Source organism: Brugia malayi (assembly GCF_000002995.4).
Source record: "Brugia malayi strain FR3 genome assembly, contig: Bm_v4_Chr2_contig_001, whole genome shotgun sequence".
Taxonomy (NCBI): domain Eukaryota; kingdom Metazoa; phylum Nematoda; class Chromadorea; order Rhabditida; family Onchocercidae; genus Brugia; species Brugia malayi.
The window spans coordinates 12088156-12104320 of NW_025062476.1; the positions used below are offsets into that span (position 1 = coordinate 12088156).

General features: G+C 24.5%; 4 protein-coding genes across 4 annotated transcripts; 2 read left to right on the forward strand and 2 right to left on the reverse strand.

Annotated features, from left to right (window-relative positions):
• Positions 1-2907: 2907 nt before the first annotated feature.
• On the reverse strand, positions 2908-4068 carry Bm8799 (UPF0279 protein C14orf129 homolog, putative; the record flags this gene model as incomplete). The annotated part of the gene is made up of 3 exons (XM_001896739.1): positions 2908-3131; positions 3586-3752; positions 3959-4068. 3 exons carry the CDS (start codon positions 4066-4068, stop codon positions 2908-2910), a joined length of 501 nt encoding a protein of 166 aa, XP_001896774.1.
• A 1221-nt stretch (positions 4069-5289) lies between these two features.
• On the forward strand, positions 5290-7537 carry Bma-prp-38 (GM13395p, putative; the record flags this gene model as incomplete). The annotated part of the gene is made up of 7 exons (XM_001896738.1): positions 5290-5419; positions 5716-5875; positions 5939-6060; positions 6143-6228; positions 6561-6707; positions 6937-7117; positions 7488-7537. 7 exons carry the CDS (start codon positions 5290-5292, stop codon positions 7535-7537), a joined length of 876 nt encoding a protein of 291 aa, XP_001896773.1.
• A 351-nt stretch (positions 7538-7888) lies between these two features.
• On the reverse strand, positions 7889-10235 carry Bm8800 (Uncharacterized protein; the record flags this gene model as incomplete). Its single annotated transcript, XM_043079326.1, has 8 exons — positions 7889-7963; positions 8196-8316; positions 8755-8835; positions 8964-9049; positions 9183-9263; positions 9528-9645; positions 9982-10049; positions 10233-10235. 8 exons carry the CDS (start codon positions 10233-10235, stop codon positions 7889-7891), a joined length of 633 nt encoding a protein of 210 aa, XP_042935260.1.
• A 725-nt stretch (positions 10236-10960) lies between these two features.
• Positions 10961-15976, forward strand: Bm17554 (Uncharacterized protein; the record flags this gene model as incomplete). The annotated part of the gene is made up of 10 exons (XM_043079327.1): positions 10961-11030; positions 11509-11616; positions 12162-12290; positions 12378-12490; positions 12937-13089; positions 13329-13421; positions 13952-14057; positions 14396-14478; positions 14971-15102; positions 15920-15976. 10 exons carry the CDS (start codon positions 10961-10963, stop codon positions 15974-15976), a joined length of 1044 nt encoding a protein of 347 aa, XP_042935261.1.
• Between the last annotated feature and the right edge of the window lie 189 nt (positions 15977-16165).

Genomic DNA, 16165 nt, shown 5'->3' on the forward strand with positions numbered 1-16165 from the left:
TCTTTGAAAAAGCTATAAGTATTTATTTACACATATAATCTTTTCCGTCTGTTGCACTCACTATTTCAAAATTTAATTCATGTTTAAATTTTTAGTACGATATAATTGTACTATAGAATAAACTATTCTTTTTTTTTGAAACTTTGTTTCAATTTTTTTTAGAATAAAATAACTATAAACAAGTTAAAATTTCAATTTGTCTATGATAATCAAGTGAAATTATTGCTAGCATTCCATTTTCGATCATTGAAGGCAAACTTATCATTATATTGATAATGAAATGATAACTTGTCATTAAACTTATCATTATATTGATAATGAAATGATAACTTGTCATTAAACTTATCATTATATTGATAATGAATTAATAATATAATGAAGGCAAATTGATCGGAAAAGAAAAATGAGATATATAAATAATGATGATGAAAAAAAAATATAAAAAAATAAGATAGAATATAATGATGATGAAAAAAAAATATAAAAAAATAAGATAGAATATAATGATGATGAAAAAAAAATATAAAAAAATAAGACAGAATATAATGATGATGAAAAAAATATAAAAATAAGATAATAATACCATTAATGAAAATGAAATAATAAATAAAATTTGTTCGATTTATTGGAACTAAATATTACTATTCATCCTATAAATGAACTAAATAACCTTTGCACTTAATTGTTTTTTTAAAAAATTTTACTTTTTTTTTTTTTTTTTTTTTTTTGTTGTAATAAAAGATTAAAACGAAATAGCACAATTTGACAGAGTAATTCCTACTTACTTTAAAACATTACATTATTGATAATTGATAAAAGTAAACTCAGCTTGTGTAAGAAACAGAAAAAGACAACGAATTTACGAATTAACAAAATACTGTGACATGTCACTTTGGTTATCATTGCTCATATGTCAAAGGTTAATTAGATTAAGTACATTCCATCAACATTTTAACCTCAAATCAATAATGCATTGCGGTATTAATTTATTAATCTATTAATTGTTATCATTATTATTATCATCATTAACATTATTGAAATACTAACATAATTTATATGTGTAAATAAATAGAAGTTATATGATTATTATTGCTTATCATGAATTTAATTTTCTATAAATTTAAAGTGTTAAATTTGCTTCTGGCTCTCTCTTTTTTTTTTGAAGTTTTTTTTTTCTTTTTCTTCTTCGTTATTCATTTTTTTTTTTTCAATTAAAAACTTTACTACACTTAGACGAATATTTTTGCATTAGAATGATAATTTTCTTTTCTTTTTTTTAGTGATCATTTCAGCATTTTAATTAGCAAAAAATTTACTTAAGTATTACTATAATTTATTTGGGCAATAAAAAACAAATATGTAATAACTGTACAATTAATACAACTAAAATACTAAAATAACAACCTATCTCTGAGATTAATGATAATATCTCAAAAAATTATTCTTTTTTTTTATTTTACGTTTGTTTACTTCTATCACGTGAAATAAAAATTACATAAAATAAGCAATAGTTATTTGAGAAAAAAGTAAGCCTAATACTTTAATTGTAAAAAAAAAAAAAAAAAGTGATTTAAGTTTTTAGAAATTTCAATAGAAGAGAATAAGGATTGTTTTAAAAATTAATATTACCGCTGTAAATTTATGTAATTTATAAATGAATACAATATTTCATGAAAGTTATATCATAAAGTATATCATAAATTTTTATCGGAAAAAAATTTACTGCATATTTACTACTTCTTTGATTAGTTATCATTAAGCTTTATGATAAATATACATCACAATTGTCACTAATCATTCACTCAAACAATATTGCACACAAAATTTAATTGGGTTCTGGACGAAATTCAAATAATTCGCTGTACGATATTACACCAAAATTCCCGTCATTTTCACCAACAATTTTACATTCTTTTAACACAATTTTCGACATAAATCAAAATTTATCAGTGTAACTTCTCCTCTTCGATTAATAACAATTTAAAATGCGCCGATTTCTGAAACTAATTCTAAATGATTTTTTCTTTTTTCATTAATAGTTAAATCACTAATTAACTTACTCAAACAACTTAACTAGAGGTGTGTGTGTGTGTGTGTGTGTGTGTGTGTCATACTACGAATTCCTCAATACAACTTCCCATTACACTTATCATAGATCACAAAGAGCAGAAAAAAAGCAAGAAAAATCGTTAATAAATCGACGCGGAAGGTGCAACTAATATCACTATTACCTGTCGCTGAATATTATAAATCCCCGAAAGAGTATTGAGTATTTGTTTAATTCTAAATATTGCTCTGATTAATTTTAACAATCACTAAAAACATAACTGAAGAGTTTGCAAATCCACTTAAGTGCACTTACTATTATGATAATCCCACATCAGTGAATCAAAAATTGTCAAATTGAGTTATACTAACATTGAATGCATCGACTATAAAGCACTACGACTCACTAATAAAAATGAAACATTTGACTGTTCATAGATTCAGCCAAGATAGAGCGCTGATATGCGATATTTTGTGTTCGACAAACGCTATAGCAGAAGATTTAACAATGAATACTATGTAATAATTTATTGTGGAAACAATTCTCTGCACTTGTAAATTCAAACCTTTCTAATATTATCAAATAAATTCTATAGGAAAGAGCAAGATTAATCACTGATTCAACATTATCTTTTATTATCATATGCAAATTTTTTTAATTAGTCATTTGTTTAGTTTATTTCTATACTACATTAAATATCCCGCTATCCAATCAAATTTCAAACAATCAGCAGAAAAAGAGAGGAAAAAATATATATAAATATATACATATACAAGCCAAATAACGATTAAAACTTTGCAAACTGTGTATTAGTGTGTTTATGAGCATTATGCTGTGAGGTAGGAAAATTATGGTTTCGGTCATATATTTTCCGCAACACCATTGCTTAAAGCAGTGAGCTTGTTGCTGAGTTTATTAGCAAACTGATTTCGGAATTCCGGTGATATTACATTTAGCAGTTGATAAATCGTCTCGAAATAACGGGTATGCAAATCGAGCTGCCGATAATCGCCATTCATACTATCGTGACGATCTGATGCCACACGCCATCCACGTTGCGTCAATTCAATACAGTACATACGATCTGATAACATTAAAGTAATAATTGATTGAAGTAAAATCAGATTGGCTAAACTCCAAAATTTCGTGCAAATCGTGAAAAAATGAATTATTATATAAATTTCCGCCACAGTTTTACAAACGACAGATAACACGCTACTGCTCCTTCATTTGTTCCATATCCTATTCAACTTCAGAGGAACCCTGGACCTGTAGATATTGATTCGAGAAAGATTTCAATAACGCAAACAAATAGAATAAATGTGCAAATCATAATTAAGTTACGAAAATAAGTAGTTTGAGATACAGAAACAGACGAGAGTTGTGCTCACTACTTAGCAGAAACTCGGAATATGGTATGAATGTGATGCGATAACACCCGCAAGATTTTTCTAATTGTATAAATCAAACTGATGAATAATGAATTGAAGAAATAAGTGCACTATTTTAACTAGAATTAGATGAAAGAACAGAAATACCTTCCAGCGTGATCAGATTCATAAAAATCAAATCAGCAGTTCGCGGTAATGCTTCTGGCAAAGATATCATTCGTACAGCAAAACCAATTTCACGAATTGCTGCAAGAGCCTCCTTTTCCAAAATCGAATCACCCAATCCAAAATCTGCACACTGTTCGGCAATATCACTGTAAATGCAATTTCTATTGCATAACTTCTTGAATAAAATCAAACAAATCCAAATATCGCTAAACCCGACTAGCAATTAATTAAATGCAATAGCTTTACGATTAAAGTTTCCACTTTTATGAAGACCACCATATTCTTTTCCGCATAGATACTCTTAAGTTGTACTGAGCTTACATTATAACATCTAATTTCATTAAATCCATACTTCAGTATATCCGTAATTTGTTCGGGTGATAATGCTGATGATTGCATTTTTTTATTATTACTGCTCTCTTCCGAACTGAATTCTAATAGAGGCCTACTAGGGCCATCCATTTGCTCACTACTGTTTGTTAATAAACATCGATTTGGCACTGAAAGCAGCAGATTAATTTAGATAATTATATTAGGAAAACCAAAGAATTTCATTACGAAAAAGAAAAAATCATATTCAAGAAACTAAAATAATTATATTGCAATACTGAGTAATTAGACACAAAAATAAAAGAAATAGATGCGGAAAATTGCATAGAATAGAACAAGAAATGATAAAGCAATTATGCTAATAAATTTCACAAGGAGAAAAGAAAAACACAGAATGTGAATGCAGTAGGGTATAAAAATTATGATAGAATTGTGATACGATGTGAGCATCTTCTTTAGCAATTTATTGCCAACAAAATGATTACTGGACCTGTCTAGAGAATATTGCTGGCCTGAAAAGAAAGTACAATTGGCCCTGAATAAAAAGTGTTATTGGCCTGAATAAAGAGCCAACAGAATATACCCTCTATTCAGATTCAATAAGGGTAAGAAATAGCAGTAATTGTAGGAGTGAAATATATATAAGCATGAAACGAATACTCCATATTTTCATCACTAACACCGCTACAAACATTACAACCCGAAAATAGTTTAACCCGTGAATTTACCCGCAAAGACAAGCAATGATGTCGGGTTAACATCGCTACACTCATGATGTCTGGGTTCTCTCACAATTTCATATTATTTTTCAACCTTTTTACAATTGAATTTCTTGCTGGCAAAGTGTTTGGGTATGGTGATTGCGAGTAATGGGTACTTGGGATAATGGGTGCTTGGAGTAGTTACGTAGTGCTATTATTACGTTATTCACGTGGTATCACTCGTTTTACGTGGTACCATTCTACGCTACGTGAAATTTTATCTTCTTTTTCAAAGTTGGGCGATGGTTGATGTTTATGAAAGAAGAAATATTTTTATTTCCTCAAATAGTGCAGAAATTTATTATAGCAGAATTTTTATGACAGAAATTTTATAAAATAAAAATGAAAAAAATAATGTGTAAGATGTACTTTGATATTGAAATTATCAAAAATGGTGTACTTATAACATTTTGGAAAGGATTAGAAAAGGTGTATTAAATTAGACATGTTTAAAATCTAAGTTATTCAATCTTTTATCGGAATGTTTTTAAAATATTGTCAAATGCTTTTCATGAGTCAAATAAAAATTAGAGTTTGAATATGTCTTTAGAGTTGTTCATTCCGATATCACTGGTTTATTGGCCGGTTTTGGATGGCAAATCGAACAGTAAAAGATGCGGTCACCGTAAAAGGGACAAATCCACAATATTTAGTGGAAAAAATTATTCGCACACGAATTTATGATTCGAAATATTGGAAAGAAGAATGTTTTGCATTAACTGGTAAGTAACAAAAAAGGAAAATTTTAGTGATTAGAAAAAGTGCATCCACAATTTCAGAATTGTTCATTCTACTAATATCCAATTGTTTATAAAACTTTAAATAGCAATGAATTTTGAAGTTCTTTTTGCTTAATATCAATTTATATAATTTGTTTTGAAGCAACTATCCTGATATCACTTTTTTAGACATTTTACATTTTTTGTAGCTAAACTTATATTCAAAAAATTTTTGTTTATATGCATAACTTTGATGTTTGATATGCGATGAATGCAAACAAGTTATGATGTAATTACAGCAGAACTTCTGGTAGACAAAGGAATGGAACTACGATATATCGGCGGAATCTATGCAGGAAACGTGAAACCAACACCTTTTTTATGCCTGTGCTTGAAAATGCTACAAATTCAACCAGAGAAAGATATTGCTGTTGAGTTCATTCGGCAGGAAGAATACAAGTAAGTTATTGAGTCTTTAAGAACAAATTTTCAAAATTTCTTTATTACATTACTTTATTTCAGATATATTCGTGCACTGGGAGCGATGTACATCCGACTTACGTTCACTTCTATTGAAGTTTACAAATATTTGGAACCCCTGTATAACGATTACCGGAAATTGCGAATGATGAACAATGAAGGAAGTAAGCTGAAAATTGAAACGCTCTCTTTATGACTAATCTGCGTAGATAAAATTTCAAATTGAAATAATTCTTTTTTTTATAGGATTTGAAATTGTTCATATGGATGAATTTATTGACAGTTTGTTACGTGATGAACGGTACTGTGATATTCATTTGCCGAGAATACAGGTATTCTAATCTTCTTGCTTTTTTTCGTTGATTTCTGCACAATTTATTTTTCTACCATATTGTCAACGGTACGGTAATCTTTATGAATAATGTCAACCTAGCGTATAGAAACCATATAGTAGAGCAGTAAGATGTATTGTGCTAATTACACAAAAGTTTTGATTTGGAAGTTCGAAGAAATTGGATAACAGTGACCCTGTTTAAATTGCAACATTTGTTTTCAGTTTTGATGTTTGAGGAGCATGTTTTAACTGCTGGGATATTAGATAATTTTTTTTTGCATTAATTGTAAGGAGAACTGAATATGAAATATGTTTAATTATAAATTATAGAAACGAATAACTTTGGAGGAAGTTGGAGAGTTACAACCATACGTTAGTGCACTCGATGAAGATCTCGATAAGTTATCATCATCAGATTCCGAGGACGATGACGATAGAATTCGCAAAAGAAAAGAACGTTCAAAGGCAGGCATATATGTGATTATATTTTAGGGCCTATCATCATAAGATGTTTGCTGCTTAATTTTAGGTAAACTATGTGCTTTATTTTTGGTGTAAAATGATCGGTAATTCAGATTTTTGCTTATTACATAGTTATTCCTTCGAAAAGTTTTGCAACGTTTTTAAGTATGATATTTAACAAAATATTGTTGTTATGTAAAAGATGAAAGTAAGTCAAATATTGCTGACTTTTTTTTCCTTATAGGTTATGCCTCGCCGACGCAGTTATTCAAGAGAACGTGAACGGGAACGTGATGTGGATCGAGGTAGAGATAGGGACAGAGAAAGAGAACGAGAACGGGAGAGGGAGCGTGACAATGATCGTGACAAAGATAGGAATAGAGATCGCGATCGACGTCATCGCACACCGGAGTATCGTGATCGAGGTATTATAGTTTCAGCAAATTAAGTTGAGCACTTATTTTTAATTAAATTTGGATTAGTTATGTTGGATAATCATGTAAAATTTAATATTGATATTAGCTCATTTAGATGTATCTTTTTCAGTTTTCTTGCTAATATGTGATGAAGATAGTATTAAAACTCCCTTTTTTTACTGTGTCGTAGAATAGTTTGAGAGAGTTGGAATAGACTTTTTCTTTAAAAAAAAAAAAAAAACAAAAAAACAAAAACAAAAAGGTAATACACTCAATGGAAGACCCATAGCTGTGGGACTGAATAGCAATGTTTTACAGCGATTTATTTCAAATTACTATTATCTTTCTCACTGTTTTTATTTAAATCAGTTAGTTGTAGAACGAAATAGTCGAAAAGACAAGGAACGCGATAAGGATCGAGAGCGGTGACGTGTGGACAATGTTTGACTCGGAAGTATTGTTGGTTCTGTTAACGTTGTTTTTTGTATATTCAGGTGTGTTCGTTTTTCACTGGTTGTTTATTTCGTTAAGTCAAAATTGATCTATCACCTTTTATAGTCATTAAGTTGTTAAGTAATCTTCCAAATCTCAATTCCGTCGTCATTATGACATAATGTTTTCTTCCTGATTATTTTGTTTACATTAAGTTTGATCGGAAATGGTAGTTAGTTTTCATTATTTTTCGACATATAGATAATCCATATTTGTGAAAACGAAGAAATACATATATGAAATTTTAGCTTTATTTTAATCATTATATTTTTCGATATGAAATTGAATTCAGGCGATTGATTCTGTTTTATCTCGAGTTATTGCTGCATCCAATATAACAAATTCATTCAAAGTTAAATGTCCCTTAAATAGTGGATGAAGCAAATAAAGGCATACCAAATAAATATTAGAAATTAGAATTTCATTTGAGTTGTTGATCATTCTTAGCAGTATGTCTTTTTACAGTAATTTTACTTTTGATTTCTCAAATATAATGTAATAATGAATGTTAAAGCGATACAAAGTCTCAAATTATTTTGTTTTAGTTTTTCTCTAAACAGTGCGATATTAGAATATAAAATTTCATAGGGATTACTTTTTCTTCAGATGTTATTCCAGTTTCCTTGCAAATTTGCGAAAGACGTGGTGAAATTTTGAGATTATCAGGATCGTCCAATGCAGGAAATATGACATCCCATGGTTCAGCTTGTTTATATCTGTAAACCTCATGCTTGATGTCTTATTGTTTGTTTTTATAAGATATGAATATTTGTCATTAAGATTGTAGAGTGATAAATAAAATTGAACCAAAAATATGAAAGTGATGTAGTCATTATGAAGAAAACCTGGAAGATTTGAAATAAAAATATTTGGAATTAAGAAGAACGTTGATAATGTTTCTATGCATTCGAATAAACGAACCGATATGATTCAGAACGGTAAGTTAAAAATTAATATTTTAGATTGTCTTCCATAAATTATGCAATGAGTGTTAGTAATGTGTGAGTTGTTTTCATTTTTCAATTTGAAGAGTTAAATGATTATAAATTGCTAATTAATCTAATTAAGTGTGCAAATCTCACTTTCATTTTATCAGGTATATTCGATGAAATTTCTAATTTATGCGTATTTATGTATTATAATATCCTGCTTACCTAATTGAATATATGATAGGTACGTATCCGAAGCTGAAAAACTGCTCTATTCGATAGTGTAATGACATTCGTGCTTCATGTCTGGAAAATGCCTTTCTTTCAATAGTAATATTTAAATAAAGTTTAGATGAAGTAATAATTTAGCAGTGGGAACAAAATATTTCATAAATAATACAATCATATGACATAATTTTAACTAACTGACTTACTTGTCTATTTGTACCAGTTCAGCAATATATGGTAGTGCTTCAAGATCAAAACGATCACTTCGAGGTTTATTTTTAAGACGTTTTATCTTAAAACAAATTAAGCTTAAATTATTTTTTCTTTTTTTTTTTTTTTTTTTCACTTCTCAAAGTAAAAAAAGATGATAAAGTAATCAATGTAGTATGATTTTGTCTCATCCATTAAACTTATTGTATGGATACCTTAAGCATTAAAGTTTGTTTAGCATCGATAATACCGCCAGTTGGATTTACTCGGAAATCAGATGGATGTGTCACTTTAACCTGAAATAAAGAATTTAACAAGCTATATTATAAGAAGTAAATAATTGCTGATGTAAGCTAAGATTATACAGAAAGTAATCGAAGGAAAAAGAGTAGTAAAATTTAAAGATAGTAACATCAGTTCTTTTTGAAATAATACTAATTATAGTCTCGAAATAATAAAAATGTAATCAGTGACATGTCAAAAATGCTACAGAAAATAAACAATTAGAATTTGAAAAATATTCCATAATGCAGAAAATTTAAATAATGCAAAAAATTTACTCGAAAAATAATTGGAAATAAATTTTCATTGGTAATTTCATGAACATTTATCAATTCTTCAGTGCCGTCAACATAAACAAAATCTGGTTCAATATGAAATTTCAATCTTTCCATTCTCCTCAAATATTATTATTTTTTTTTTTTGGAATATTAGAAAGAGAGGGAGAGAGAGAGAGAGAGAACTATGTACATAGAAGTGAATGGATTAATGCTTAGATACCATATCAGCAGTAATTAAAATAATTTTTACTTATAATGCAATATTTATTTAAGAAGTTGAAAAGATACAAGTAGAAAGATGATTATATTAGAATTAGATAAAGCATAAATCAATTTAATTATTCATATGTGAATTTTAAAAAAAAAAAAAAAAAAATTATTCAAATTTAGTGGCAAATTAAATAAATTTTAAACCGTTATGTAATTGAATTTTTATGAATTTATTAATACATACTTAATCAATTTTTCATGAGTTACAGCTATCTTCACCGCATCACTAGCAATTTCACTTGATTTCTCACCCTAAATTAATTTTTTTTTATTTTTATTTTTTTAAATTTCAATTCAATAACTAAAATTTTGATCAGAGTTAATACAATGTTATCAATTCATTTGAATACTATAAATTAAAAGATCACAAAATGAAATGTGTAATTCAAAAATGACTTTTTCATTTTGAAAAAATTCATTTCATTAAATGTATACCATGCGATTTTCGATTTGATTGTTTGAATAATTATTCTGAAATTGAAACAATTAAATAATTTATTAATGATTAAATATCGATTATTAATGATGCTATAAAAGAGTGTAAAATTTAAATATTTATTTATTCGTTGATTATTATTGAAAAAAACGGTTAAATGTTGGCTAAATTTAGGTAACATTAGAAGTGCAAAAAGACTTTATGAATTGAAGTAAACAATTTCATTTGTATATTTAACAGTTTCCAATTTCATTTTATATTAGATTTATATTTTACATTTTATATTTATATTTTTTTATATAACCAGAAAAGATAATAGCAAATAAGCAGTTCTTACAAATAAATTATTAAATAACTAAAAAACTGCCAATAATCATATCCATTTGATGAATTTAAAGTAAATAATGAAATTATTGAATTAATATAAATAATTAAAACATTTTGAAAATAATTAAATTTAATTTGCGATATTTATTTCTTTTTGAAAAATTGTTAAATTTGTTGTTAATCAATGATACTGCTAAAAAAGCAACATCACCTTACAGCTGAATAATTTTGTGCATTAAATGAAAGCAAATAATAGTTTGATTAAAAATGAAAAAATTCATTTCATTTAAAAAAAAAAAAAAAGATAATTTCAGTAATTTGCATTTATATTTCTTAGGAAAGAAAAAAAATGCTAGAAATAATTGAAATAATTGAATTTTTCAATATAATTATTAAAATTATGAAACGGCCAAGTGGTTTATCGATAGCATTAATGTTAATGGTTTTGAAAAGTTGTATTGTTTTCATCGGTTAATGAGTATTTCATTTTTGTTATTTCTTGTTACTATTATTATTTGCTAATTATTATTATTATTATTATTATTATTATTATTATTATTTTTATTACTATTATTATTATTATTATTGTTATTATTATTATTATTATTATTACTATTATTTTTATTACTATTATTATTATTATTATTATTATTTATTATTATTATTATTATTATTATTATTATTATTATTATTATTATTATTATTATTATTATTACTATCTCCTAATTCTCTTCTTTTACCTAATCAATTCATTTTTTGTGATAAATGAGATTCAAAGAAAATTGCCATTTTCAACTGATTTAAAAATTTTCCCAATAATATCACTGATAATTTAAATAATTATATTGTAAGCATTATTTGAACAACTTATGTATTATTGCTGCTTGATTAATATAAAATTAAATATTAAAAAATATTTGCATGAATTTTAATAGCAAAACTTTTAAGTTCTTTATGAATCATTTATGCTACTAGTCCGACCATATTTACTTAGTATTAAACTTTATGGACAAAATAATTTATTGGAATTTGTCATTGAATATACTATCTTCTCATGTTAGTTCATTTATACTTTTTCAAATAATAAACAAAACATGAAAAAAAAAAAAAAAATTTTTTTTTTTAGGTATAAAATTAGTAACGAAATTTTGTTAACAAAATGGTTGCATTACAGCAAAGTGTAATGTATTCATTTAAAAATTTATCATTTGTAAAATAATTTTAATTTTCACGAAATAATCTAAAATTAATGTAAGAAAAACAAATTGGAATAAAATTGTTGCTTTCAAGAAAAAAAAGTGCAAATTATTATAAATTCAAACTGAAAACATTAGGAAAAAAACTATGATACATGTTTAAATTTTTCAAAATAAAAATTTTTTATAGGTTAATTGTTCAATTTAATTTCTTAAGTATTGATATTATGATAATAACAGATATTATAATATTTCATTTGTATTTATTAATTTGAATTTCTAAATATAGGAAATTCAAATATTATAATATTTTATTTTTATTTGTTAATTTGAATTCTTAAATATAGGAAATTCAGATATTATAATATTTCATTTTTATTTGTTAATTTGAAATCCTAAATATAGGTATTATGGTAATAACAGATATTATAACATTCCTTTTACTATTGGATGGCAATTATGAGACAATCAAATATTTCTTAATAATAATATTAATATGCCAATTAATCATACTTTTTCCATTTTCTTTGTCAGGTAAGTTAACCCACATGTCGGGTAACTAATAAGTAATGCATCACAGATTATTATTTTATTCAAATTAAAAAAAAATGTTATTTTAAGGAATAATTCTTGCTATAACAACACAACAAGCATCTGCTAAAGCTTTTAGTAGCACTTGGTTGGAAAATTTTCATTATATTCATTATTATTCATCAAATTTAACTGCACCAATGGCAAATTTTTTTACATAAATATTTCTTCGTTTTCTTTTTTAGATTTAAATTTAAATTTTATATCGTTTAAATAAAAATTTTTCATTTTGCAAAAAAAGAAAAAAAAAAAAAGAGATGAATTTTTGAAGTTTTTCTTTTCTTAAAAAACAAAGAAAAAAATTCAGTTAAATATAATAAAGTCTAACATAGAAAATTTCATGAATATGAATTTAAATTTAAATTTGTATCATTTAAATACAAATGTTTTATTTCACTAAAAAAAAAAAAAAAAAAGTGATTTTTTTGAATTTTCCTTTTCATTTTGAAGAATTTTAGTTAAATACAACAAATTTAATAGGTGAACTTAAGGATTTAAATTTAAATTTATATCATTTAAATAAAAATATGAATTTTATGATTTTTTCATTTTTTACTTTTTCTGTGTTTTTTTTTTTGAAGAATTTCAGTTAAATGAAACAAATCTAATAGAAGATTTAATGGATATGAATTTGACTGAGCAAGATTTCAATACTTCAAATTTAATCAAAGATGTTATCGGTGTGCGTGAATTGATTGAAAACGAACCAATTATCAAAAAGCTTGACAAATATCTCACATTTGTTCGACTTATAAATTTTAAAAAATTTCAATTTTTTTTTTAAATAATCCAAAAATTTAGTTTTTTTTCTTATTAAAAAAAAAAAAAAAAAGTATAATATAAATAAGTTTAAAACGATTATAATATATTTGAAAAAAAAAAATAATAATACATTTAAAATAATGTAGTATAAATAAGTTTGAAATTTTTAAAATCTTATCAAATCATTTGAGAAAAAAAAAAAAAAATTGAAAGTTAAAGGTTAATTCGGTTCAGCGACAATTAGAATGCTGTGGTGTTGAAGGATCACATGAATGGTTAAGTTTATATTCTGGGACATTTGCGCTTCATAAGGTTTCGTTTTTATATTGTTGCGCAATTTACATATGGAAAATTACATAATTTATTTTACTTTTATTGCTTTTTTCTTACAAAATTTATTTTTTATTTTTATTTTAAAAAAAAAAAAACATTACAAAATTTATTTTACTTTTACTTTTATTTTTTATTTTTAGTTTCATAAAAAAAAAGTGAAAATTTTACTTTTATAGTACTTTTATCTTTACTTTCATAAACAATTTTTTAAAAAAAATTTTCTTTTTTTTTTTAATAGCTTTAAAGCTAATGCAAATGTTATAAATGAAAGTTAAAATTTTTCTTTTGCATTATTCATGACTAAATTTAATAAATTTTATGATAGCATGTCAAAATTTTGTTTTTTTTTTTTAACTTTGTACTTAAATATTACTTGTTTGTTAGACTTTTTGGTTATCAGTTGATTATCAGTTATTATCAGTAGGTGTAACAGAACTGATATAAAATTATTGTATTATTCAAATGCAATATAATTTAGTCAATCAGTAAATAAAATTTGTAAATTTTAGATGACAAAAAAAGATTTATGGTGGTCAGATAGTTGGGTACCAAGGCGATTTACACCTTCGTGCTGCTCAGAGACAAATTTTTTATGTTCAATTTATTTAGAGAAAAGTTTATTTTATTTTTTCTTTTTTTAATAATAACTTATTTTTTACTAATTATATAATTTTACTTAAATTAACTTTGAATTAGCTTTTGTATTTTATAGTAAGGAAATTGTTATATAAAAAAAGAAAAGAAAAAATCAACAAATTAATCACTGCGAATGTAAAATGTTTAAGTTTTTTTGATTTTTTAAAAATTCTTTATCATTTTTCATTCAAAAAAAAAAAAAAAAACATTGTTTCTTTTATTAATTGCATAATTTTATTTTATTAATTTGCTTCACTTTTTACATTTTAATTTATTTTGTTTAATATTTGAAAATTAAAATTTAATTGCATTTTTAGATAAAACAAACCAACCATTTTATAAAAATCAAATTATTGGTTGTCGAAAAAAAGCAATATCTGAAATTACAAAAAATATAAAAGTTAAATTATTTTATTATTATTTTTATTTATTTCATTTTTTCATTGATTACTTATTATTAATTATGATTATCGAAGTAATTAATATGGATAGCTTATTAATGATTTAAAAATAATTATTTAAATATTACACTCAACAAATTAAAACGAATAATTTTTGTAATTTCAAATATTTAGAAATTACTAAAAGTATAAATGTTAAATTATTTCATTTTATTAGTAAATCATTTTTTATTAATTTTCAAATAATTATGATTAATCTAAGTAATCAATTAAAAATAAATATTTAAATATTACACTTAGCAAACTAAAACGAATAGTTTTTCTGCAATTTCAAATATTTGATAATATTATCATAAACATTTTAATTTAATTACTTTCTTTTATTTATTATTTCACTTAAATTTAAAAATTTTCTTTTATTTAATTATTATTCCATTTAAATTTAATAAATATTTCCTTTTATTTAATTACTATTTGATTTATTTCAACAGATTTTATGCTCATTTATGATTGGAGCTATATTTTTACAACTTATTTTATCGCCACTCATTTATTTTCTCATCGAACGAAGGAGACGAATTGAACGAATACTTTATATTACTCGATGGAAACGACAACTTGAGGTTATTGCAAAAAATGAAAAAAAAGAAAAAAGATTGCTTAAATTTAAAATAAAAAAATTGAATTATGATTGATATTAAAATTAATTTTAAATGAAGAAAAAATAAACAACAAATTGCTTAAATTTGAAAATATATTAAAATATGATTGATATTAAAATCAATTATAACCTTTTTTTTTTTTTTTTTTTTTTTCTTCTATTTAAAACATTCTGATAGTATTTCAATATTTTTAGTATCTAAGAAGTTGAAATTGAAAAAATACACGAGATAGTATGCATAAGTAAAGGAATTATTACACGAAGACAAAATGATAACAAAAATAATAAGTGATAACAAAAAAAAAAAAAAAAAAAAATTTTGTTTAAAAAATAAATTTTTCGACGAATAATTATTAGAATTATGCGCTACAAATTCCAGTTTTTAAAATTAATAAATTAAAATAGGAATTGTACATTGATAAAAGTGAATGAATATGATAGTTATTAATTTAAACGAAATAATAGAACTAATTAAAATACAATATTAATTAGCGGTTTTTTTTTTTTTTCAAAGAATTTCAAAGAAGAATTTTTTTTGAAAAAAAAAATTTCCGAAATTCTTACGATAGATTTCAAGCAATGATAATTAATGCTAATTAGATTGATACTAACTGATAATCAAAATTGATTGACACTAGTCGGATTAATACTAATTAATAATTAGTGATAACTAGCACTAATTGGATTGATGGAATTAATAATTAGTGTTAATTGGCATTAATTAGATTGATATTAGTATCAAAAATTTGTAAAATTCATTTCAATTAAATTTATTTTAGGTTTTATTACAACAGCAACGAAAAGATGTTAGTAATCGAAATGATCAATTGTTGTAAATTAAGAAAGAAATGAAAAACGAGAAGGAAATAACTGAATAAAATAAAATTAAATGATAGGAAATTGAAAAATGAATTAATACAAAATTAAATAAAAACTAATTTACCACTCGTTTTTCATCATTTTTTATGCTTGAAGCAGTACCAAACCTAACGTTTTATGCAACTATATTTGATCAATTTTACCGA